General features: G+C 44.8%; 1 protein-coding gene across 2 annotated transcripts in view; it reads left to right on the top strand.

Annotated features, from left to right (window-relative positions):
- Positions 1-27,217, top strand: part of LOC138638126 (probable cation-transporting ATPase 13A4) — a 355,111-nt gene continuing 327,894 nt past the window's right edge. Inside the window, exon 1 of one of the 2 annotated variants that reach the window (XM_069727157.1) lies at positions 1-136. In XM_069727157.1, the coding sequence (XP_069583258.1) occupies positions 129-136 (8 nt within the window). In that variant the 5' untranslated portion in view covers positions 1-128. The remainder of the gene's footprint in view (positions 137-27,217) is intronic. The other variant, XM_069727156.1, reaches the window with a different exon arrangement.

The raw sequence follows: 27,217 nt of genomic DNA, 5'->3' as shown, positions 1-27,217 counted from the left end.
CCCGAGTGTTCTGAATCATTCCTTGTGCATAGGACATTACACTGACGAACCTGGTGAAACGTGTCCCAAGACCATGGGGATACACAGTGAGGAAGACTCCCGGGCACTGCTCAACAAAGGACAGGACAATGAGATGGTAATTCCTCTGACAATGCTTTCTCGTCTGTTTGGTAGTTACAGTATTATTTAATGCATTTTTAGCTCTACTTTGTAAACTTGCATTATGATGTAATATTTTTATATATTCAGTTCTATGAAAGCTGTCTTTAGAAAATATCTCTGGTGCATAATGCACTAACACCAAAATGTCAATGGGTGCCTCACTGACTCAAGATATTTAGCTTATGGATGAGGAAATAAATACATTAACCCCTTCATGACCGGGGGATTTTTCATTTTTCCGTGTTCGTTTTTCACTCCCCTCCTTCCCAGAGCCATAACTTTTTTATTTTTCCGTCAATTTGGCCATGTGAGGGCTTATTTTTTGCGGGACGAGTTGTACTTTTGAACGACATCATTGGTTTTAGCATGTCGTGTACTAGAAAACGGGAAAAAAATTCCAAGTGCGGTGAAATTGCAAAAAAAGTGCAATCCCACATTGGTTTTTTGTTTGGCTTTTTTGCTAGGTTCAAAAAATGCTAAAACTGACCTGCCATTATGATTCTCCAGGTCAGTACGAGTTCATAGACACCAAACATGACTAGGTTATTTTTTATCTAAGTGGTGAAAAAAAATTCCACACTTTGCTAAAAAAAAAAAAAAAATTGCGCCATTTTCCGATACTCGTAGCGTCTCCATTTTTCGTGCTCTGGGGTCGGTTGAGGGCTTATTTTTTGCGTGCCGAGATGACGTTTTTAATGATAGCATTTCGGTGCAGATACGTTCTTTTGATCGCCCGTTATTGCATTTTAATTCAATGTCGCGGCGACCAAAAAAACGTAATTCTGGCGTTTCGAGTTTTTTTCCCGCTACGCTGTTTAGCGATCAGGTTAATACTTTTTTTTATTTGATAGATCGGGCGATTCTGAGCGCGGCGATACCAAATATGCGTACATTTGATATTTTTTTTATTGATTTATTTTGATTGGGGCGAAAGGGGGGTGATTTAAACTTTTATGTTTTTTTATTTTTTTCACATTTTTTTAAACTTTTTTTTTTAACTTTTGCCATGCTTCAATAGCCTCCATGAGAGGCTAGAAGCAGGCACAACCCGATCGGCTCTGCTACATAGCAGCGATCTGCTGATCGCTGCTATGTAGCAGAATTGCACGTGTGCTGTGAGCGCCGACCACAGGGTGGCGCTCACAGCGACGGGCAATCAGTAACCATAGAGGTCTCAAGGACCTCTATGGTTACAATATACAAGCATCGCCGACCCCCGATCATGTGACGGGGGTCGGCGATGACGTCATTTCCGGCCGCCCGGCCGGAAGCGGTAGTTAAATGCCGCTGTCTGCGTTTGACAGCGGCATTTAACTAGTTAATAGGTGCGTGCAGATCGCGATTCTGCCCGCGCCTATTACGGGCACATGTCAGCTGTTCAAAACAGCTGACATGTCCCGGCTTTGGTGCGGGCTCACCGCGGAGCCCTGCATCAAAGCAGGGGAGCCGGCATCGGACGGTATAGTACGTCCGATGCCGGTAAGGGGTTAATTGATGAAGTGATCAGCAGCTCACTCCATAGTTTATTGTCAGGGTTTTATAGACTTATGGGTCCCATTGAGGGCATTTGTAGTAGCTTTGTGCATATGTTACAATGCACAAAGCAGCAGAGAGATCCTTTTTATTTCCCATATTGCTTGAAACCTGTGGGCTGCTTCATAATGTGGAACATCATTTTTAAGTAGTTTCCCTTTAATTAGAATCACCTGGAAAATTAATTATCACATGTGCTTAACCCCTTAAGCCCCGAGGGTGGTTTGCACGTTAATGACCGGGTCAATTTTTACAATACTGACCACTGTCCTTTTATGAGGTTATAACTCTGGAACGCTTCAACGGATCCCGGTGATTCTGACATTGTTTTCTCGTGACATATTGTCCTTCACAAAAGTGGTAAAATTTCTTTGATATTACCTGCGTTTATTTGTGAAAAAAATGGAAATTTGGCAAAAATTTTGAAAATTTCGCAATTTTCCAACTTTGAATTTTTATGCCCTTAAATCACAGAGATATGTCACACAAAATACTTAATACGTTACATTTGCCACATGTCTACTTTACACCAGCACAATTTTGGAAACAATTTTTTTTGTTAGGGAGTTATAAGGGTTAAAAGTTGACCAGCAATTTCTCATTTTTACAGCACCATTTTATTTTAGGGACCACATCACATTTTAAGTCATTTTGAGGGGTCTATATGATAGAAAATAACCAAGTGTGACACCATTCTAAAAACATCACCCCTCAAGGTGCTCAAAACCATGTTTAAGAAGTTTATTAACCCTTCTGGTGCTTCACAGGAATTTTTGGAATGTTTAAAAATTAAAATGAACATTTAATTTTTTTCACAAAAAATTTACTTCAGCTCCAATTTGTTTTATTTTACCAAGGGTAAGAGGAGAAAATGGACCCCAAAAGTTGTTGCACAATTTGTCCTGAGTACCCGGATACCCCATGTGTGGGGGTAAACCACTGTTTGGGCGCATGGCCGAGCTCAGAAGGGAAGGAGCGTCGTTTGACTTTTCAATGCAAAATTGGCTGGAATTGAGATGGGACGCCATGTTGCGTTGGGGAGCCCCTGATGTCCCTAAACATTGAAAAACCCCACAAGTGACACCGTTTTGGAAAGTAGACCCCCTAAGGATCTTATCTAGATGTGTTGTGAGAGTTTTAAATCCCCAAGTGTTTCACTACAGTTTATGACGCAGAGCCGTGAAATAAAAATTCTTTTTTCCCACAAAAATTATATTTTAGCCCACAGTTTTGAATTTTCCCAAGGGTAACTGGAGAAATTGGACCCCAAAAGTTGTTGACCAATTTGTCCTGAGTACGCTGATACCCCATATGTGGGGGTGAACAACCGTTTGGGCGCATGGCAGAGCTCGGAAGGGAAGGAACGCCATTTGGAATGCAGACTTAGATGGAATGGTCTACAGGCGTCACATTGCGTTTGCAGAGCCCCTAATGTACATAAACAGTAGAAACCCCCCACAAGTGACCCCATATTGAAAACTAGACCCCCCAAGGAACTTATCTAGATGTGTTGTGAGAACTTTGAACCCCAAGAGTTTCACTACAGTTAATAACGCAGAGCCGTGAAAATAAAAAATCTTTTTTTTCCTACAAAAATGTTTTTTTAGCCCCCCCAAATTTTTATTTTCTTAAGGGTAACAAGAGAAATTGGACCCCAGAAGTTGTTGTCCAATTTATCCTAAGTATGGTGATACCCGATATGCTGGGGTAAACCCCTTTTTGGGTGCACGGGAGAGCTCGGAAGGGAAGGAGCACTGCTTTACTTTTTCAACGCAGAATTGGCTGGAATTGAGATCGGACGCCATGTCGCGTTTGGAGAGCCCTGATGTGTCTAAACAGTGGTAACCCCCAATTCTAACTGAAACCCTAACCCAAAACACCCCTAACCCTAATCCCAACCACACCCCTAACCCCAACTCCAACACACCCCTAACCCTAATCCCAACCATAACCCTAACCACAACCCTAACCCTGACACACCCCTAATCCCAACCGTACAGTATTTGCTACACAATATAAGTCGTACTCTGGCCAACGCAGTCACAGGGAAGGTCCACCTAACCACAGACACGTGGACAAGGACGCTACATTTCCATGATGGCACACTGAGTAAACCTGGTGGAATCTGGGACAGAGTCTGAGGCTGGGACATCACACATCTTACCCACACCAAGAATAGCGGGCCCAACTTCCATCAGGGTTTCAGTCTCCTTGTATGCCAGTCCCTGTCTCTCCCCCTAATGCTCAGCTGAACTAGCCTCCCTATCACTCCCCAGCTGGGAGCTCTGCAGCACTGCCTTGGCAAAAAGGCAGCATGCTCTGCTGAAGCTGATCTATTTAAGTGATAAAGCTCACAATGCATCAGAGCTGTTGAAAGGGATGAAAGACAAGACCGATCAGTGGCACTTCCCACTTAACCTCCAACCTGGTCTGTATGTGTGCGATAAAGGGCGTAACTTGGTGGCGGCATTAAAGCTCGTGCTGAACTTGATTGTAGAGCGGCTTTCAAAAAACATACCCTGACTTGCCTGACCTACTTGCCAAGGTAAGTTGTGTCAGTGTCCATTTCCAAAAGTCATCTCAGGCTTTCGCTTAATTTGCCTTTTCACGGATTTATTTGTGACCTGCCCAAATGCGGGAATTCGACTTTTCATATTATGGCAAGGCTAAGTGAGCAGCAGAGGGCAGTGGCTGAATTCCAGTTTCTCAATGCCTGTCAGAGTTACACTCAGCCCCCACACATAACAACTGCCGAGTGGTTGTGGATCACTGACATATGTGAGGTTCTTCAAAACCTTGACTACTGCACCAAGATGCTGAGTGCTGATGACATTACCAAAATCGTTATGCGTGACAGCGACCAACGATCAGGCCCCTGCTGGGAGATCGTTGGTCGCTGGGGAATGATCAGGACTTTATTTTGGTTGCTGATCTCCCGCTGACATCGCTGAATCGGCGTGTGTGATGCCGATTCAGCGATGTCTTCACTGGTAACCAGGGTAAATATCGGGCAGGGCCGCGCTTAGTAACCCGATGTTTACCCTGGTTACCATTGTAAATGTAAGAAAAAAAACACTACATACTTACATTCCGGTGTCTGGTCACATCCCTCTCCTTCAGCTTCCCGCACTGACTGTGAGCCGGCCGTAAAGCAGAGCACAGTGGTGACGTCACCGCTCTGCTTTACGGCTGGCGCGCAGCTCACAGTCAGTGCAGGAAGCTGAAGGCGAGGGACGTTGTTGTGAATTCTGTTGTTGGGCTCCCTCCTGTGGTCATGAATGGTACTTCGGCTGGTTCTGTCCATGGACTTCCTCTGGTGGGTGTTTCTGAGTTTCCTTCCACAGGGGACGAGGTAATTCGTTAGCTGGCTGCTCTATTTAACTCCACTTAGATCTTTGCTCCATGCCACCTGTCAATGTTCCAGTATTGGTCTAGTTCACTCCTGGATTGTTCTTGTGACCTGTCTTCCCAGCAGAAGCTAAGTTCCAGCTTGTATTTCTTTGGTTTGCTATTTTTCTGTCCAGCTTGCTATTTTTATTGTTGTCTAGCTTGCTGGAAGCTCTGGGACGCAGAGGTAGCGCCTCCGCACTGTGAGTCAGTGCGGAGGGTCTTTTTTGCGCCCTCTGCGTGGTCTTTTTGTAGGTTTTTGTGCTGACCGCAAAGTAACCTTTCCTATCCTCGGTCTGTTCAGTAAGTCGGGCCTCACTTTGCTAAATCTATTTCATCTCTGTGTCTGTATTTTCATCTTTACTTACAGTCATTATATGTGGGGGGCTGCCTTTTCCTTTGGGGAATTTCTCTGATGCAAGGTAGGCTTTATTTTTCTATCTTCAGGGCTAGCTAGTTCCTTAGGCTGTGCCGAGTTGCATAGGGAGCGTTAGGCGCAATCCACGGCTATTTCTAGTGTGTTTGATAGGATTAGGGATTGCGGTCAGCAGAGTTCCCACATCCCAGAGCTCGTCCTTATTATCAGTAACTATCAGGTCATTCCGTGTGCTCTTAACCACCAGGTCCATTATTGTCCTGACCACCAGGTCATAACAGTACAGGTGGCCCAAAGTACTAATGCATCTCAATAGAGGGATTAGAGAAGTTCTGAGACCATTTTTTTTTCTTTGCAGTGTGTTTTGTCTCTCTTTTCCCCTTTACCTCTGGGTGGTTCAGGACACAGGTGTAAACATGGACATTCAAGGTCTGTCCTCTTGGATGGATAATCTCACTACAAGGGTACAAAACATTCAAGATTTTGTGGTTCAGAATCCGATGTCAGAGCCTAGGATTCCAATTCCTGATTTGTTTTTTGGTGATAGATCTAAGTTCTTGAATTTAAAAAATAATTGTAAATTGTTTCTTGCCTTGAAACCTCGCTCCTCAAGTGACCCTGTTCAACAAGTAAAGATCATTATTTCTTTGTTACGTGGTGACCCTCAAGACTGGGCATTTTCCCTTGCGCCAGGAGATCCGGCATTGCGTGATGTTGATGCGTTTTTCCTGGCGCTTGGATTGCTTTATGACGAACCTAATTCAGTGGATCAGGCAGAGAAAATCTTGCTGACTCTGTGGCAGGGTCAGGATGAAGCGGAGATATATTGTCAGAAGTTTAGAAAGTGGTCTGTGCTCACTCAGTGGAATGAATGTGCCCTGGCAGCAATCTTCAGAAAGGGTCTCTCTGAAGCCCTTAACCCCTTCATGACCAGGGGATTTTTCGTTTTTCCGTGTTCGTTTTTCGCTCCCCTCCTTCCCAGAGCCATAACTTTTTTATTTTTCCGTCAATTTGGCCATGTGAGGGCTTATTTTTTGCGGGACGAGTTGTACTTTTGAACGACATCATTGGTTATAGCATGTCGTGTACTAGAAAACGGGAAAAAAATTCCAAGTGCGGTGAAATTGCAAAAAAAGTGCAATCCCACACTTGTTTTTTGTTTGGCTTTTTTGCTAGGTTCACTAAATGCTAAAACTGACCTGCCATTATGATTCTCCAGGTCATTACGAGTTCATAGACACCAAACATGACTAGGTTATTTTTTATCTAAGTGGTGAAAAAAAATTCCAAACTTTGCTAAAAAAAAAAAAAATTGCGCCATTTTCCGATACTCGTAGCGTCTCCATTTTTCGTGATCTGGGGTCGGTTGAGGGCTTATTTTTTGCGTGCCAAGATGACGTTTTTAAGGATAGCATTTTGGTGCTGATACGTTCTTTTGATCGCCCGTTATTGCATTTTAATGCAATGTCGCAGCGACCAAAAAAACTTAATTCTGGCGTTTCGAATTTTTTTCCCGCTACGCTGTTTAGCAATCAGGTTAATACTTTTTTTAATTGATAGATCGGGCGATTCTGAGCGCGGCGATACCAAATATGCGTAGATTTGATATTTTTTTTATTGATTTATTTTGATTGGGGCGAAAGGGGGGTGATTTAAACTTTTATGTTTTTTTTATTTTTTTCACATTTTTTTAAACTTTTTTTTTTTTACTTTTGCCATGCTTCAATAGCCTCCATGAGAGGCTAGAAGCAGGCATAGCACGATCGGCTCTGCTACATAGCAGCGATCTGCTGATCGCTGCTATGTAGCAGAATTGCACGTGTGCTGTGAGCGCCGACCACAGGGTGGCGCTCACAGCGACGGGCAATCAGTAACCATAGAGGTCTCAAGGACCTCTATGGTTACCATTCACAAGCATCGCCGACCCCCGATCATGTGACGGGGGTCGGCGATGACGTCATTTCCGGCCGCCCGGCTGGAAGCAGTAGTTAAATGCCGCTGTCTGCGTTTGACAGCGGCATTTAACTAGTTAATAGGTGCGGGCAGATCGCGATTCTGCCCGCGCCTATTACGGGCACATGTCAGCTGTTCAAAACAGCTGACATGTCCCGGCTTTGGTGCGGGCTCACCGCGGAGCCCTGCATCAAAGCAGGGGAGCCGGCATCGGACGGTATAGTACGTCCGATGCCGGTAAGGGGTTAAGGATGTCATGGTGGGATTTCCCATGCCTGCTGGTCTGAATGAGTCTATGTCCTTGGCCATTCAGATCGATCGACGCTTGCGTGAGCGTAAAGCTGTGCACCATTTGGCGGTACTATCTGAGCATGGGCCTGAGCCTATGCAATGTGATAGGACTTTGACCAGAGCTGAACGGCAAGAACACAGACGTCGGAATGGGCTATGTTTTTACTGTGGTGATTCCACTCATGCTATCTCCGATTGTCATAAGCGCACTAAGCGGTTCGCTAGGTCTGCCACCATTGGTACGGTACAGTCTAAATTTCTATTGTCCGTTACTCTGATTTGCTCTTTGTCATCCTATTCTGTTATGGCATTTGTGGATTCAGGCGCTGCCCTGAATTTGATGGACTTGGAGTATGCTGGGCGCTGTGTTTTTTTCTTGGAGCCCTTGCAGTATCCTATTCCATTGAGAGGAATTGATGCTACGCCTTTGGCCAAGAATAAGCCTCAGTACTGGACCCAATTGACCATGTGCATGGCTCCTGCACATCAGGAGGATATCCGCTTTCTGGTGTTGCATAATCTGCATGATGTGGTCGTTTTGGGGTTGCCATGGCTACAGGTTCATAATCCAGTATTGGACTGGAAATCTATGTCTGTGTCCAGCTGGGTTTGCCAGGGGGTACATGGTGATGTTCCATTTTTGTCTATTTCGTCTTCCACTCCTTCTGAAGTTCCAGAGTTTTTGTCGGATTATCGAGATGTATTTGATGAGCCCAAAGACAGTGCCCTACCTCCTCATAGGGATTGCGATTGTGCTATTAATTTGATTCCTGGTAGTAAGTTTCCTAAGGGCCGATTGTTCAATTTATCTGTGCCAGAACACGCCGCTATGCGGAGTTATATAAAGGAATCCTAGGAGAAAGGCCATATTCGCCCATCGTCATCACCGTTAGGAGCAGGATTCTTTTTTGTGGCCAAGAAGGATGGTTCTTTGAGACCTTGTATTGATTACCGCCTTCTTAATAAAATTACAGTCAAATTTCAGTATCCTTTGCCGTTGCTGTCTGATTTGTTTGCTCGTATTATAGGGGCTAGTTGGTTCACCAAGATAGATCTTCGAGGGGCGTATAATCTTGTGCGTATTAAACAAGGCGATGAATGGAAAACAGCATTTAATACGCCCGAGGGCCATTTTGAGTACCTGGTTATGCCATTCGGGCTTTCCAATGCTCCATCAGTATTTCAGTCCTTTATGCATGACATCTTCCGAGAGTACCTGGATGAATTCCTGATTGTGTATTTGGATGATATTTTGGTCTTTTCGGATGATTGGGAGTCTCATGTGAAGCAGGTCAGAATGGTGTTCCAGGTCCTTCGTGCAAATTCTTTGTTTGTGAAGGGGTCAAAGTGTCTCTTTGGAGTTCAGAAGGTTTCATTTTTGGGTTTCATTTTTTCCCCTTCCACTATCGAGATGGACCCTGCTAACGTCCAGGCCATTTACGATTGGACTCAGCCGACATCTGTGAAGAGCCTGCAAAAGTTCCTGGGCTTTGCTAATTTTTATCGGCGCTTCATCTCTAATTTTTCTACTGTTGCTAAACCGTTGACTGATTTGACCAAGAAGGGTGCTGATGTGGTCAATTGGTCTTCTGCAGCTGTAGAGGCTTTTCAGGAGTTGAAGCGTCGTTTTTCTTCGGCCCCTGTGTTGTGCTAGCCAGATGTTTCGCTCCCGTTTCAGGTTGAGGTTGATGCTTCTGAGATTGGAGCAGGGGCTGTTTTGTCGCAAAGAAGTTCTGATGGCTCGGTGATGAAGCCATGTGCTTTCTTTTCTAGAAAGTTTTCGCCTGCTGAGCGTAATTATGATGTTGGTAATCGTGAGTTGTTGGCCATGAAGTGGGCATTCGAGGAGTGGCGTCATTGGCTTGAAGGAGCCAAGCAGCGCGTGGTGGTCTTGACAGATCACAAGAATTTGACTTATCTTGAGTCTGCCAAACGGTTGAATCCGAGACAGGCTCGATGGTCGTTATTTTTCTCCCGTTTTGATTTTGTAGTTTCGTACCTTCCGGGCTCTAAGAATGTGATGGCTGATGCCCTGTCAAGGAGTTTTGTGCCTGTCTCTCCGGGTGTTCCTGAGCTGGCGGGTATTCTCAAAGAGGGGGTAATTTTGTCTGCCATCTCCCCTGATTTGCGGCGGGTGCTGCAAAAATTTCAGGCTGATAGACCTGACCGTTGCCCAGCGGAGAAACTGTTTGTCCCTGATAGATGGACCCGAAGAGGCCCTGGACGCATATTTCTATGGATTTTATTTCGGATCTCCCCGTCTCTCAAAAGATGTCGGTCATTTGGGTGGTTTGTGATCGCTTTTCTAAGATGGTCCATTTGGTACCTTTGTCTAAATTGCCTTCCTCCTCTGATTTGGTGCCATTATTTTTCCAGCATGTGGTTCGTTTACACGGTATCCCGGAGAACATCGTTTCTGACAGAGGTTCCCAGTTTGTTTCGAGGTTTTGGCGATCCTTTTGTGCTAGGATGGGCATTGATTTGTCTTTTTCCTTGGCTTTCCATCCTCAGACAAATGGCCAAACCGAACGAACTAATCAAACTTTGGAAACATATCTGAGATGCTTTGTTTCTGCTGATCAGGATGATTGGGTGTCCTTTTTGCCGTTGGCTGAGTTCGCCCTTAATAATCGGGCCAGCTCGGCTACTTTGGTTTTGCCGTTTTTCTGCAATTCTGGTTTCCATCCTCGTTTCTCTTCAGGGCAGGTTGAGTCTTCGGACTGTCCTGGTGTAGATACTGTGGTGGATAGGTTGCAGCAGATTTGGACTCATGTGGTTGACAATTTGACATTGTCCCAGGAGAAGGCTCAACGTTTCGCTAACCGCCGGCACTGTGTGGGTCCCCGACTTCGTGTTGGGGATTTGGTTTGGTTGTCGTCTCGTTATGTTCCTATGAAGGTTTCCTCTCCTAAGTTTAAGCCTCGTTTCATTGGTCCGTATAAGATTTCTGAGGTTATCAATCCTGTGTCATTTCATTTGGCCCTTCCTGTTTCTTTTGCCATCCATAATGTGTTCTGTTATGTTTGCTAATGACAGGTGTTACGAAGGCAATCCAGAAACACAGTGTGCTTAGCGATCAGAGCGCACACAGTGATCTGACAAATACCCAAAAATACAAGAACGAGCTCTGAGACGTGGAAACTCTGTAGACTGCACACCTGATCCTATCCTAAACACAACTAAAAGCGGCTGTGGATTGCGCCTAACAACTACCTAGGCAACTCGGCACAGCCTAAGAAACTAGCTAGCCTGAAGATAGAAAAATAGGCCTGACTTGCCCCAGAGAAATTCCCCAAAGGAAAAGGCAGCCCCCCACATATAATGACTGTGAGTAAGATGAAAAGACAAAACGTAGGGATGAAATAGATTCAGCAAAGTGGGGCCCGATATTCTAGGACAGAGCGAGGACAGTAAAGCGAACTTTGCAGTCTACCAAAAACCCTAAAGCAAAACCACGCAAAGGGGGCAAAAAAAACCCACCGTGCCGAACTAACGGCACGGCGGTACACCCTTTGCGTCTCAGAGCTTCCAGCAAAACAAAAGACAAGCTGGACAGAAAAAAAGCAACAAAAAAGCAAAAGGCACTTAGCTATACAGAGCAGCAGGTCACAGGAACAATCAGGAGAAGCTCAGATCCAACACTGAAACATTGACAAGGAGCAAGGATAGCAGCATCAGGCGGAGTTAAGTAATGAAGCAGTTAACGAGCTCACCAGAACACCTGAGTGAGGAAGCTCAGAAGCTGCAGTACCACTTGTGACCACAGGAGTGAATTCAGCCACAGAATTCACAACAGTACCCCCCCTTGAGGAGGGGTCACCGAACCCTCACCAGAGCCCCCAGGCCGACCAGGATGAGCCGCATGAAAGGCACGAACAAGATCGGAAGCATGAACATCAGAGGCAAAAACCCAGGAATTATCTTCCTGAGCATAACCCTTCCATTTAACCAGATACTGGAGTTTCTGTCTAGAAACACGAGAATCCAAAATCTTCTCCACAATATACTCCAATTCCCCCTCCACCAAAACCGGGGCAGGAGGCTCAACAGATGGAACCATAGGTGCCACGTATCTCCGCAACAACGACCTATGGAATACATTATGTATGGAAAAGGAGTCTGGGAGGGTCAAACGAAAAGACACAGGATTGAGAACCTCAGAAATCCTATACGGACCAATAAAACGAGGTTTAAATTTAGGAGAGGAAACCTTCATAGGAATATGACGAGAAGATAACCAAACCAGATCCCCAACACGAAGTCGGGGACCCACACGACGTCTGCGATTAGCGAAAAGTTGAGCTTTCTCCTGGGACAAGATCAAATTGTCCACTACCTGAGTCCAGATCTGCTGCAACCTATCCACCACAGAATCCACACCAGGACAGTCCGAAGACTCAACCTGTCCTGAAGAGAAACGAGGATGGAACCCAGAATTGCAAAAAAATGGAGAAACCAAGGTAGCCGAGCTGGCCCGATTATTAAGGGCGAACTCAGCCAACGGCAAAAAGGACACCCAATCATCCTGGTCTGCAGAAACAAAACATCTCAGATATGTTTCCAAGGTCTGATTGGTTCGTTCGGTCTGGCCATTAGTCTGAGGATGGAAAGCCGAGGAAAAGGATAGGTCAATGCCCATCCTACCACAAAAGGCTCGCCAAAACCTTGAAACAAACTGGGAACCTCTGTCAGAAACAATATTCTCAGGAATGCCATGCAACCGAACCACATGCTGAAAGAACAAAGGTACCAAATCAGAGGAGGAAGGCAATTTAGCCAAGGGCACCAGATGGACCATTTTAGAAAAGCGATCACAGACCACCCAAATGACTGACATCTTTTGAGAAACGGGAAGGTCAGAAATGAAATCCATCGAAATATGTGTCCAAGGCCTCTTTGGGACCGGCAAGGGCAAAAGCAACCCACTGGCACGAGAACAGCAGGGCTTAGCCCTAGCACAAATCCCACAGGACTGCACAAAAGTACGTACATCCCGTGACAGAGATGGCCACCAGAAGGATCTAGCCACTAACTCTCTGGTACCAAAGATTCCAGGATGACCAGCCAACACCGAACAATGAAGTTCAGAGATAAGTTTATTAGTCCACCTATCAGGGACGAACAGTTTCTCTGCTGGACAACGATCAGGTTTATTCGCCTGAAATTTTTGCAGCACCCGCCGCAAATCAGGGGAGATGGCAGAGACAATGACTCCTTCCTTGAGGATACCCGCTGGCTCAGATAAACCCGGAGAGTCGGGCACAAAACTCCTAGACAGAGCATCCGCCTTCACATTTTTAGAGCCCGGAAGGTACGAAATCACAAAGTCGAAGCGGGCAAAAAATAACGACCAACGGGCCTGTCTAGGATTCAAGCGCTTGGCAGACTCGAGATAAGTCAAGTTCTTATGATCAGTCAATACCACCACGCGATGCTTAGCTCCTTCAAGCCAATGACGCCACTCCTCGAATGCCCACTTCATGGCCAGCAACTCTCGATTGCCCACATCATAATGACGCTAAGCGGGCGAAAACTTCCTGGAAAAGAAAGCACATGGTTTCATCACTGAGCAATCAGAACCTCTCTGTGACAAAACCGCCCCTGCTCCAATCTCAGAAGCATCAACCTCGACCTGGAACGGAAGAGAAACATCTGGCTGACACAACACAGGGGCAGAACAAAAACGACGCTTCAACTCCTGAAAAGCTTCCACAGCAGCAGAAGACCAATTAACCAATTCAGCACCCTTCTTGGTCAAATCGGTCAATGGTTTGGCAATGCTAGAAAAATTACAGATGAAGCGACGATAAAAATTAGCAAAGCCCAGGAACTTTTGCAGACTTTTCAGAGATGTCGGCTGAATCCAATCCTGGATGGCTTGGACCTTAACTGGATCCATCTCGATAGTAGAAGGGGTAAAGATGAACCCTAAAAATGAAACTTTCTGCACACCGAAGAGACACTTTGATCCCTTCACAAACAAAGAGTTAGCACGCAGGACCTGAAAAACCATTCTGACCTGCTTCACATGAGACTCCCAATCATCTGAGAAGATCAAAATGTCATCCAAGTAAACAATCAGGAATTTATCCAGATACTCACGGAAGATGTCATGCATAAAAGACTGAAACACAGATGGAGCATTGGCAAGTCCGAACGGCATCACTAGATACTCAAAATGACCCTCGGGCGTATTGAATGCAGTTTTCCATTCATCTCCTTGCCTGATTCTCACCAGATTATACGCACCACGAAGATCTATCTTAGTGAACCAACTAGCCCCCTTAATCCGAGCAAACAAGTCAGATAACAATGGCAAGGGATACTGAAATTTAACAGTGATCTTATTAAGAAGGCGGTAATCAATACACGGTCTCAGCGAACCATCCTTCTTGGCTACAAAGAAGAACCCTGCTCCCAGTGGTGATGACGATGGGCGAATATGTCCCTTCTCCAGGGATTCCTTCACATAACTGCGCATAGCGGCGTGTTCGGGCATGGATAAATTAAATAATCGACCTTTAGGGAATTTACTACTAGGAATCAAATTGATAGCACAATCACAATCCCTATGCGGAGGTAGAGCATCGGACTTGGGCTCTTCAAATACATCCTGATAATCAGACAAGAACTCTGGGACCTCAGAAGGGGTGGATGACGAAATCGACAAAAATGGAACATCACCATGTACCCCCTGACAACCCCAGCTGGATACCGACATGGAATTCCAATCCAATACTGGATTATGGGTTTGTAGCCATGGCAACCCCAACACGACCACATCATGCAGATTATGCAACACCAGAAAGCGAATAGCTTCCTGATGTGCAGGAGCCATGCACATGGTCAGCTGGGCCCAGTATTGAGGTTTATTCTTGGCCAAAGGTGTAGCATCAATTCCTCTCAATGGAATAGGACACCGCAAAGGCTCCAAGAAAAACCCACAACGTTTAGCATAATCCAAATCCATCAGATTCAGGGCAGCGCCCGAATCCACAAACGCCATGACAGAAAACGACGACAAAGAGCATATCAAGGTAATGGACAGAAGGAATTTGGACTGTACAGTACCAATGACGGCAGACCTAGCGGACCGCTTAGTGCGCTTAGGACAATCAGAAATAGCATGAGTGGAATCACCACAGTAGAAACACAGACCATTCAGACGTCTGTATTCCTGCCGTTCAACTCTAGTCATAGTCCTATCGCACTGCATAGGCTCAGGTTTAACCTCAGGCAGTACCGCCAAATGGTGCACAGATTTACGCTCGCGCAAGCGTCGACCGATCTGAATGGCCAAAGACAAAAGGTACCGTCACACTAAGCGACGCTGCAGCGATACCGACAACGATCCGGATCGCTGCAGCGTCGCTGTTTGGTCGCTGGAGAGCTGTCACACAGACAGCTCTCCAGCGACCAACGATCCCGAGGTCCCCGGTAACCAGGGTAAACATCGGGTAACTAAGCGCAGGGCCGCGCTTAGTAACCCGATGTTTACCCTGGTTACCAGCGTAAAAAAACAAACAGTACATACTTACATTCAGCTGTCTGTCCCTTGCCGTCTGGTTCCTGCACTGACTGCTGGCCGTAAAGTGAAAGTGAAAGCACAGCACAGCGGTGAGTCACACAGCGGTGACTCACCGCTGTGGCTGTGCTCTGCTTTCACTTTACGGCCAGCAGTCATTGCAGGAACCAGACGGCAAGGGACAGACAGCTGAATGTAAGTATGTACTGTTTGTTTTTTTACGCTGGTAACCAGGGTAAACATCGGGTTATTAAGCGCGGCCCTGCGCTTAGTTACCCGATGTTTACCCTGGTTACCAGCAAAGACATCGCTGAATCGGTGTCACACACGCCGATTCAGCGATGTCTACGGGGAGTCCAGCGACGAAATAAAGTTCTGGACTTTCTTCCCCGACCAGCGATCTCCCAGCAGGGGCCTGATCACTGCTGCCTGTCACACTGGACGATATCGCTAGCGAGGACGCTGCAACGTCACGGATCGCTAGCGATATCGTCTAGTGTGACAGTACCTAAAGACTCATTCAAACCAGCAGGCATAGGAAATCCCACCATGACATCCTTAAGAGCCTCAGAGAGACCCTTTCTGAACAAAGCTGCCAGCGCAGATTCATTCCACTGAGTGAGTACTGACCATTTCCTAAATTTCTGACAATATACTTCTATATCATCCTGACCCTGGCACAAAGCCAGCAAATTTTTCTCAGCCTGATCCACTGAATTAGGCTCATCGTACAGCAATCCGAGCGCCAGGAAAAACGCATCGACACTACTCAATTCAGGGTCTCCTGGCGCAAGAGAAAATGCCCAGTCTTGAGGGTCGCCGCGCAAAAAAGAAATAATAATCAAAACCTGTTGAATAGGATTACCAGAAGAATGAGGTTTCAAGGCCAGAAATAGCTTACAATTATTTTTGAAACATAGAAACTTAGTTCTATCTCCAAAAAACAAATCAGGAATAGGAATTCTTGGTTCTAACATAGATTTCTGATCAATAGTATCTTGAATTTTTTGTACATTTATAACGAGATTATCCATTGAAGAGCACAGACCCTGAATATCCATGTCCACACCTGTGTCCAGAATCAGCCAAATGTCTAGGGGAAAAAAAAAAAAGTGAACACAGAGCAGAGAAAAAAAAAAAAAAAAAAAATGATGTCAGAACTTTTTCTTTCCCTCTATTGAGAATCATTAGTTCGGCTCCTTGTACTGTTATGTTTGCTAATGACAGGTGTTATGAAGGCAATCCAGAAACACAGTGTGCTTAGCGATCAGAGCGCACACAGTGATCTGACAAATACCCAAAAATACAAGAACGAGCTCTGAGACGTGGAAACTCTGTAGACTGCACACCTGATCCTATCCTAAACACAACTAAAAGCGGCTGTGGATTGCGCCTAACAACTACCTAGGCAACTCGGCACAGCCTAAGAAATTAGCTAGCCTGAAGATAGAAAAATAGGCCTGACTTGCCCCAGAGAAATTCCCCAAAGGAAAAGGCAGCCCCCCACATATAATGACTGTGAGTAAGATGAAAAGACAAAACGTAGGGATGAAATAGATTCAGCAAAGTGGGGCCCGATATTCTAGGACAGAGCGAGGACAGTAAAGCGAACTTTGCAGTCTACCAAAAACCCTAAAGCAAAACCACGCAAAGGGGGCAAAAAAACCCCACCGTGCCGAACTAACGGCACGGCGGTACACCCTTTGCGTCTCAGAGCTTCCAGCAAAACAAAAGACAAGCTGGACAGAAAAAAAGCAACAAAAAAGCAAAAGGCACTTAGCTATACAGAGCAGCAGGTCACAGGAACAATCAGGAGAAGCTCAGATCCAACACTGAAACATTGACAAGGAGCAAGGATAGCAGCATCAGGCGGAGTTAAGTAATGAAGCAGTTAACGAGCTCACCAGAACACCTGAGTGAGGAAGCTCAGAAGCTGCAGTACCACTTGTGACCACAGGAGTGAATTCAGCCACAGAATTCACAACAGTGTTCCATTAGGACGTGACCAGACACCGGAATATAAGTATGTAGTGTTTTTTTTTAAATTTACAATGGTAACCAGGGTAAACATCTGGTTACTAAGCGAGGCCCTGCGCTTAGTAACCCAATGTTTACCCTGGTTACCCGGGGACTTTGGCATCGTTGGTCACTGGAGAGCTGTCTGTGCGACGAAACAGCGATGCTGCAGTGATCGGCATCGTTGTCTATATCGCTGCAGCGTCACTTAATGTGACGGTACCTTAACTCAGGCGTGGGGAAAGTGTCCACCAACTAGGCCATTTTCATGAAACCATCACATCAGCAAGGGCCATCTGTGGGTGTAACTATGACAAAGAGGGAGAAGTTTACCAAGATGGTGAAGGACTACTTACGTGACCATACCAGCATCCTTCCAGATTCTTCAGTGCCCTCTAACTATTGGTTGTCAAAGCTGCACTGTTGGTCCGACCTCTCCTTGAATGCCTTGGAGGTGCAACCATGCCCTGCTGCAAGTGTGTTGTCTGAGCGGGTTTTTAGTTCGGCTGGTGCAATCATAACAGATAGGCACACACGCCTGTCAATGGAAAATGCAGACAGACTGACTCTTATAAAATTGAACAAGGGCTGGATTTCCTTCAACTTTGTAAGCCCTACGGATGATAACAACCCAATCTTAATGCACCACAAAATGTTCTTTTCTCTAAGTTGTCTTAAAGTCCATCCTTTACCATCCAAACCCATTTTGTTTTGGAAATCACATCCTAATTAGAGATGAGCAAATATGATCAGAAAATGTTCATCAAACATAAATTCGACACGAATATGGCACATTCGGATTTGTGATTGGAAACACAAGCATTTTTCTTAAAATCTGTAAAAGTGGGTAACAGTGCGGGAAAATAGTTGCATTGCCACTAAAGTATTTTAAAGTAGATGATAGAACATTGATAGATAGAAGAAAAGACAGCAATTCAGCAGCCACATACTGTAAAATCACAGCAGGACCAAACTGCATAGAATAGATGGATTTCATACAGTATATTCACATAGAATAGATAGTTATATAGATGTCAGTGACATATGCAATTAGTACAGTGTGTGTGCAGCTTAATGCACATGTATTTCATAATTAAAAGATAATTTTTCTGAAAAAAATGGTGTGGGCTCCCTTGTAATTTTCTTAATCAGCAGAGGGAAAGCCAACGTCTGAGGGCAAATGTTTATAGCCCAGGAAGGGGGTAATACCCATGGAGCTTCACAAGCTTGAAACCAAACAAAAACAAGGACTCAAAAATATAACTTTTAATTAAACAAAGCTACCGTATATACTCGAGTATAAGCCGAGATTTTCAGCCCATTTTTTGGGGCTGAAAGTCCCCCTCTCGGCTTATACTCGAGTCATACCCAGGGGTCAGCAGGGGAGGGGGAGCGGGGGCTGTGTAGTTATACTCACCTGCTCTGGCGCGGTCCCTGCAGTCCCTGCTTCTTCCAGCGGCGCTTCTTCTTCCTGTATTGAGCGGTCACATGGTACCGCTCATTACAGTCATGAATATAGGGGTGGAGCCACATATTCATGACTGAAAATGAGCGGTAACTGTGACCGCAATACAGGAAGAAGATGCAGCGCGGGGAGAAGCAAGGACCGCGTCAGGAGCAGGTAAGTATACAGGGAGGGGAGCGCTGCGCGATATTTACCTGCTCCTCGCTCCACTGCTGCTCTGTCTCCAGCGTCCTCTGGCTGTGACGCTCAGGTTAGAGGGCCCGGTCACGTAGTCAGTGCGCGCCCTCTGCTGAGCATCAGTACTGGAGATGGAGCCGCACGTGGAGCAGGTAAATATTGAAAGCGCCGGCGTCCTGAGCGAAGAGAGGTGAGTATGTGATTTTTTTTTTATTGCAGCAGTAGCATTCTATATGGCACAGCTTTATAAGGAGCATCTATGGGGCCATAATCAACGGTGCAGAGCAATATAAATGGGGCAGCTTTATATGGAGCATCTATGGGGCCATAATGAACAGTGCAGAGCAATATATATGGCACAGCTTTATATGGAGCATCTATGGGGCCATAATGAACGGTGCAGAGCATTCCATATGGCACAGCTTTATAAGGAGCATCTATGGGGCCATAATGAACAGTGCAGAGCATTCCATATGGCACAGCTTTATGTGGAGCATCTATGGGGCAATAATGAACGGTGCAGAGCATTCTATATGGCACAGCTTCATTATGGCCCCATAGATGCTCCATATAAACGGTGCAGAGCATTATATATGGCACAGCTTTATGTGGAGCATCTATGGGGACATAATGAACGGTATGGAGCATCTATTTTTATTTTTGAAATTCACCGGTAGCTGCTGCATTTCCTACCGTAGGCTTATACTCTAGTCAATAAGTTTTCCCAGTTTTTTGTGGCAAAATTAGGGGGGTCGGCTTATACTCGGGTCGGCTTATACTCGAGTATATACGGGTAAATCATGTTTCAAATTGTAGATAAGTAAAAACACACATATAGGGAATGGGTCTTAATCAGGGAAAAGAAGGGAAAATACAATAATATGTATCCTAGTGGGCCCTACTAGGTCACTGTATCCTGCCTGACAGTGGAGTTTGGCACCCTTAGTTTCTGCGTTATTTGTCTTCCACTCGTCAGCGACTTTCCCTAATGTCCCTATTAATCTTTACAAAGGAAAAATGTCCCAATGCACTCTGTTACCTGTGAAATAAGAATGACGGTGAGCTCGTAGAAACCCACCAATAATACTGTGAATTCAGTAGGAAAAAGATGAAACCAAATGTCCTATTCCTGATAGAAATAGTGCTATATAGAAGAAAAAGAAGTTTCCACAAAATGTGCGTTGGGGCCGCAGGGATCAACTACATTTGACTTGAAAGTAAGTGCATTGTCCTACTTTAATTCAATCACTCCCTCGAGTGGGCCAATAGTGCTTTGTCTTTGGATAGCTCATGCAGCACCATGTTAATTTTGATTATAGACACTGTATTATATGTGATGTAATTATTTGCTAGTTGATCCCTGCACCTTTGCCAGACAGTGTCAGTGTTATATATTGAAACTTTGTTCAAATTTTGCAAATAAAGATCAATTTGGCTATTATACTCTTTGGGTTTGGAACCCTTTGTTTTTGGTATATTGATTGTGATTTGGCCCATTGTTTGAAAAGATATGGGTAGTTTGTGAATTAATTATATAGAAGAGGGGCAGGCGGGAATGTTCTCTGAACCTATACTAATATCAGATCCAACAAATAATCATGTACTCATCTGGTTGTCCTACTGGGATTCGTCAGCTCAATGGCAGGGAATCCCATTGTAAAGGTTATAGCCTTAACATGGCACCATCCATAGTTAAATGGTATGAAGAACCATCCCATATCAATTCCTGATGCATTTCCCCCCCTAGAAAATTCCTAGGGGTTCATCAGGGGATTAGAATGCCATATCAAAATAAGGTCAATAATAGCTGCTACTTTAAGTTCTCATACTCGCAGTAATGTGCAATCTTAATTAAACCATACTAATGATATCGCCCATTCTACAAGCACCATTGTCTCCTGCAAAAGAGTTAAAATAACACACAACAATATTCCTCACCTTCCAACAGAGAGGATGATAGTCCATTTGTCCCACGATGGTTCTAGCCCTGCTACATCTAGATGGCAGGCTGCATGGTTGCATGATGCAACCATAAAGCCTGTCATCCAGCAAAGACACTGAACAGTGTTTGCTACCGCTGCCCAGTGTCTCCCTGTGAACTCATATTACCTGAAAATTTCCAATGGCGCTTGCGCTGATGTCAGATTAGTGAGCTGAATCCGTTGGCTGTGAACTTCCTGGATCTTTCTGATGGCACCGCGAGAATTAGAACTTTCTCATACGAGTTTATTTAAGATATATTAAAAGAGTTTGTGTCATTCTTTCAATTGAGGCTAGGTGCAAGAATTGGCAAATCTTATACTGTAGATGCATCTTTTCTGGGGTGGCTGAGAGCTGATATTTTTTTAAATTTTAGACAAGTATCCATGGCCCTTTCCTAGGCTATTAATATCAGCCCACAGTTGTTTGCATAGCCTTTGCTGGTTATTAATTATAGGGGGACCCTACGTCATTTTCTTTGGGAGGTACCCCATTTTAAGAGCAAGTAACGGCTAAGTATACAGCTATGAGCTGATGTTAATAACCTGGAAAGCTCCATGGTTATTACCCTTTTTCCAGGCTGTAAACAATTGCCCCCAGCCATCGGTTTACCCTCTGCTGGTTAAGAAAATTATGAGGGAACCCACACCATTTTTTAAAAATAATCTTTTAAAAATTAAATACATGTACAGTAAGCTGCACACACTGTACTAACTGTATAAGTCACTGACATGTATATATCTATCTATTATATGTGCATTTACTGTATGCAATCAATTTATTCTATCCTGTTGGGTCCTGATGTATTTTACTGTACACGGCTGCTGAATTGCCAGCTTTTATTCTATCTAGCTACTATATATATATATATATATATATATATATATATATATATATATATACTAGATGGTGGCCCAATTCTAACGCATCGGGTATTCTAGAATATGCATGTCCACGTAATATATTGCCCAGTCATGTAGTATATTGCCCAGCCACAAAGTATATTGCCCAGCCACGTAGTATATTGCCCAGCCACGTAGTATATTGCCCAGCCATGTAGTATATTGTGCAGCCATGTAGTATATTGCCCAGTGACGTAGTATATTGGCCAGCCATGCAGTATATTGCCCAGTCACGTAGTATATTGCCCAGTGACGTAGTATATTGCCCAGTCACGTAGTATATTGCTCAGCTACATAGTATATTGCGCAGCCACGTAGTATATTGCCCAGTGACGTAGTATATTGGCCCGCCACGAGTATATTGCCCAGCTATGTAGTATATTGCCCAGTGACGTAATATATTGCACAGCGACGTAGTATATTACACAGTGACGTAGTATATTGCCCAGCCATTTAGTATATTGCCCAGCTACATAGTATACAGCACAGAGCCACGTAGTACATTGCACACTGACATAGTATATTGCACAGTGACGTAGCATATTGCCCAGCCACGTAGTATAGTGCCCAGTCACGTAGTATATTGCCCAGTGACGTAGTATATTGCCCAGCCACATAGTATATTGCCCAGCTACGTAGTATATTGCGCAGCTACGTAGTATATTCCCCAGTGACGTAGTATATTTTTCAGCCACGTAGTATATTGCCCAGCTATGTAGTATATTGCCCAGTGACATAGTATATTGCACAGCGATGTAGTATATTGCCGAGCCACGTAGTATATTGCCCAGTGACTTGGTATATTGGTCAGCCACGTAGTATATTGCCCAGCTACATAGTATGTTGCCGAGTGACGTAGTATATTGCACAGCGACGTAGTATACAGCACAGAGCCACGTAGTATATTGCCCAGCCACGTAGTATATTGCCAAGTCACGTAGTATATTGCCCAGTGATGTAGTATATTGCCCAGTGATGCAGTATATTGCCAAGCCATGTAGTATATTGCCCAGCTATGTAGTATATTGCCCAGCCACGTAGTATATTGCCCAGTGACGTAGTATATTGCACAGTGATGTAGTATACAGCACAGAGCCACGTAGTATATTGCACAACTACGTAGTATATTGCACAGTAACGTAGTATACAGCACAGAGCCACGTAGTATATTGCCCAGCCACATAGTATATTGCCCAGTCACGTAGTATATTGCCCAGTGACGTAGTATATTGCCCAGCCACGTAGTATATTGCCCAGCTACGTAGTATACAGCACAGAGCCACGTAGTATATTGCACAGCAACGTAGTATATTGCACAGTGACATAGTGTATACAGCCACATAGTATATAAAACAGCCACGTAGTATATTGCACAGCCCACGTAGCATATTGCCCAGCCACGTAGTATATTGGCCAGCCACGTAGTATATTGGCCAGCCACTTAGTATATTGCACAGCCACGTAGTATATTGCCCAGCCACGTAGTATATTGCCCAGCCACATAGTGTATTGCCCAGTCACGTAGCATATGGCCCAGCAACGTTGTATATTGCACAGCTACGTAGTATATTGCACAGCCACGTAGTATATTGCCCAGCGACGTAGTATATGGCCCAGCCACGTAGTATATTGCCCAGTCACGTAGTGTATTACCCAGCCACGTATGTCACAGGTTAAAAAATAAAAAATAAACATACTCACCTTCGGATCCAAGGGCCCCTTTTAGTTGTAACATACTCACCTTTGGATCTGGCGCAGGCGATGAGCGAGCGGCTGCCGCCATCTTCTGTTCCCAAGATGCATTGCGAAATTACCCAGATGACTTAGCGGTCTCGCAAGGCCGTTAAGTCTTCTGGGTAATTTCACAATGCATCGCCGGGAACAGAAGATGGCAGCCGGCGCAAGCGTCTCGGCGGACAAGAGAGGGTGAGTATAACAGGTTTTTTGTTTTTTTTATTATTTTTAACATTAGATTTTTTACTTTTGATGCCGCATAGGCAGCATCAATAGTAAAAAGTTGAGGACACATAGCGGCGGTAACGGAGTGGGTTACCCGCGGCATAACAAGGTCCGTTACCACCAGCATTAACCCTGTGTTAGCGGTGGCTGGAGGGGAGTATGCGGGCGCCGGGCAGTGACTGTGGGGAGTAAGGAGCGGCCATTTTCTTCCAGACTGTGTTGGTCGCTGATTGGTCTTGGCTTTTTTTCCGCGACCAATCAGCGACTTGGATTTCCTTGACAGACAGTGGCCGCGACCAATGAATATCCATGACAGACAGACAGACAGAAGGACAGAAAGACGGAAGTGACCCTTAGACAATTATATAGTAGATATATATATATGTCAATGACATCTTTATATCTATTCTATTTGTATATATCTATTCTATTCTAACCCGTCACACTGTGATTTTACTGTATTCGGCAGATGAATTGCCGGCTTTTCATTTCTACAGTGGGGGAAATAAGCATTTGCTACCTTGCTGATTTTGTAAGTTTGCCCACTGACAAAGACATGAACAGTCTATAATTTTAAGGGTAGGTTGATTTTAACAGTGAGAGAGAGAATATCAAAAATAAAATCCTGAAAATCACTTCGTATAAATTATATACCGTATATGTTTGAGAATAAGCCAAGATTTTCAGCCCATTTTTTTAGGCTGAAAGTGCCCCTCTCAGCTTAAACTCGAGTCATTGTCCGAGGGGGTCAGCGGTGGAGCAGCAGGAGTGGCGGCATTTGCATATTTCCCATAAGGGATGGGAGCAGTGTTCTGGATCACTGCGTTGAGAAACATGTGATGGTGTCTCCGCGGTGTTGGATGTTTTGATCTCCCTGAGGTCATTCATCCTTATGTTTATAGTCTTTTCACTAGGCACTGCTCCTAATAGCCAGTTTCCTACTCCACACTGATGAGGGGCAAATACCCCGAAACAGCTGTCTGTGGATGGATACCATGTTTTGGCATAGGTAGTTTTCCTTTTTGGATGCTGCCCTTCCCGTGGTTGTTCCTTCCCGGTGAAAGACCTGGCTATTCATTGCTTGTGTTGAGAAACACCTGATGGTGTCTCCGCAGTTTTTCTACATGCATTTGCATATTTCCCATAAGGGATGGGAGCAGTGTTCTGGATCACGGCGTTGAGAAACACGTGATGGTGTCTCCGCGGTGTTGGATGTTTTGATCTCCCCGAGGTCATTCATCTTTATGTTTATAGTCTTTTCACTAGACACTGCTCCAAATAGCCAGTTTCCTACTCCACACTGATGAGGGGCAAATACCCCGAAACAGCTGTCTGTGGATGGATACCATGTTTTGGCATAGGTAGTTTTCCTTTTTGGATGCTGCCCTTCCCGTGGTTGTTCCTTCCCGGTGAAAGACCTGGCTATTCATTGCTTGCGTTGAGAAACACGTGATGGTGTCTCCGCAGCTTATCTACATGCATTTGCATATTTCCCATAAGGGATGGGAGCAGAGTTCTGGATCACTGCATTGAGAAACACGTGATGGTGTCTCCGCGGTGTTGGATGTTTTGATCTCCCCAAGGTCATTCATCCTTATGTTTATTGCCCACTGACAAAGACATGAACAGTCTATAATTTTAAGGGTAGGTTGATTTTAACAGTGAGAGAGAGAATATGAAAAATAAAATCCTGAAAATCACTTCGTATAGATTATATACCGTATATGCTCGAGTATAAGCCAAGATTTTCAGCCTATTTTTTTAGGCTGAAAGTGCCCCTCTCAGCTTAAACTCGATTCATTGTCCCAGGGGATCAGCAGTGGAGCAGCAGGAGTGGCGGCAGTCACATCATACTCACCTGCTCTTGGGGCGGTCTCTGCACTTCCCTGCTTCTCAGATGGTCTCTGGGACCCGCAGCTCTTCCTGTGTTCAACGGTCATGTGGTACCACTCATTAAAGTAATGAATATGGATGTGACTCCACTCCCATAGGCGTGGTGTGCATATTCATTACTTTAATGAGTGGTACCATGTGACCACTGAACACAGGAACAAGCTGCCAACGTGTGCCGGAGACCATCTGAGAAGCAGTGACTTGCAGAGTGACAGCGCCAGGAGGGGGTGAGTATGATGGGGATGGAGAGCCATGCGATATTCACCTGTCCCCATTTCACCCCGTTTCTCTCTTCTGTGGTTAGTACACGCCCTCTGCCTGAACAGTCACTACAGAGACCCGGAAGACACAGCAGTGTGCGGCGGTGGAACTGGGACAAGTGAATATCACAAGTGCTGGGGGCCTGAGCCAGCGGCGACACCGGCACCAGGCCCCCATAGCACGCTGGTGTCCCCACCTGATCAGGACCCCGGCACCTGGCTCCCAGCGACAAGAGGTGAGTATGTCTTTTTCTTTTTTTTAATTGCAGCAGCATAATGGGCATATCATTCTATGTGCATCTTATGGGGCCATCAACCTTTGTGCAACATTATTTGGAACATAATATTCTATGGAGCATCTTATGGGGAAATCATTAACCTTTTATACAGCATTATATGGGGCATATTTTAATATGGTGCATCATATGGGGCCATTATTAACCTTTGAACAGCATTATATGAGGCATATTTTAATATGGAGCATCTTATGGGGCCCATGATGAAATTTATAGAGCATTATATGGGGTGTATTTTGTATGAAGCATTTTATGGGGCCCATCATGAACTGTATGGAGCATTATATGGTGCTCCTAATTCAATATGGATATTCAAAAACACAACCTACTGATATCTCAATTAATTTTACTTTGATTGGTATCTATTTTTATTTTTGAAATTTACCAGTAGCTGCTGCATTTCCCACCCTAGGCTTATACTTGAGTCAGTAAGTTTTTCCAGTTTTTTGTGTCAAAATTTGGGGTCTCGGCTTATACTCGGGTCGGCTTATACTTGAGTATATAGGTAAATTTATTTGTATTTTGCAGTGAGAGATAAGTACTGTATTTGATCCCTCAAACAAGACTTAATACCAACCCTTGTTGGCAAGCACAGCAGTCAGACATTTTTTGCAGTTGATGATGAGGTTTGCGCACATGTCAGAAGGAATTTCGGTCCACATCGCTTATATCTATAGCTTGGCAACTCGGAGCTTCAACTCACTCCATAAGTTTTCTATGGGATTAAGGTATTGAGACTGGCTAGGCCACTCCACGACCTTAATGTGCTTCTTTTTGAGCCTATCCTTTGTTGCCATGGCTGAAAGTTTTGGGTCATTGTCCTGGTGGAAGACCAGCCACAACCAATTTTTAATGTCCTGGCAGAGGGAAGGAAGTTGTCACTCAGGATTTTGTGATACATGGCTCCATCCATTCTCTCATTGATGCGGTGAAGTAGTCCTGTGCCCTTAGCAGAGAAGCACTCCCAAAGCATAATGTTTCCCCCTCTATGCTTGACAGTAGGGACAGTGTTCTTTGGGTCATAGACAGCATTTCTCTTCCT

The sequence above is a fragment of the Ranitomeya imitator genome, chromosome 5 (genome assembly GCF_032444005.1).
Source record: "Ranitomeya imitator isolate aRanImi1 chromosome 5, aRanImi1.pri, whole genome shotgun sequence".
Classification (NCBI taxonomy): domain Eukaryota; kingdom Metazoa; phylum Chordata; class Amphibia; order Anura; family Dendrobatidae; genus Ranitomeya; species Ranitomeya imitator.
Note: the sequence above shows the minus strand (reverse complement) of the source record. Positions and strands in the feature narration are given on the sequence as shown.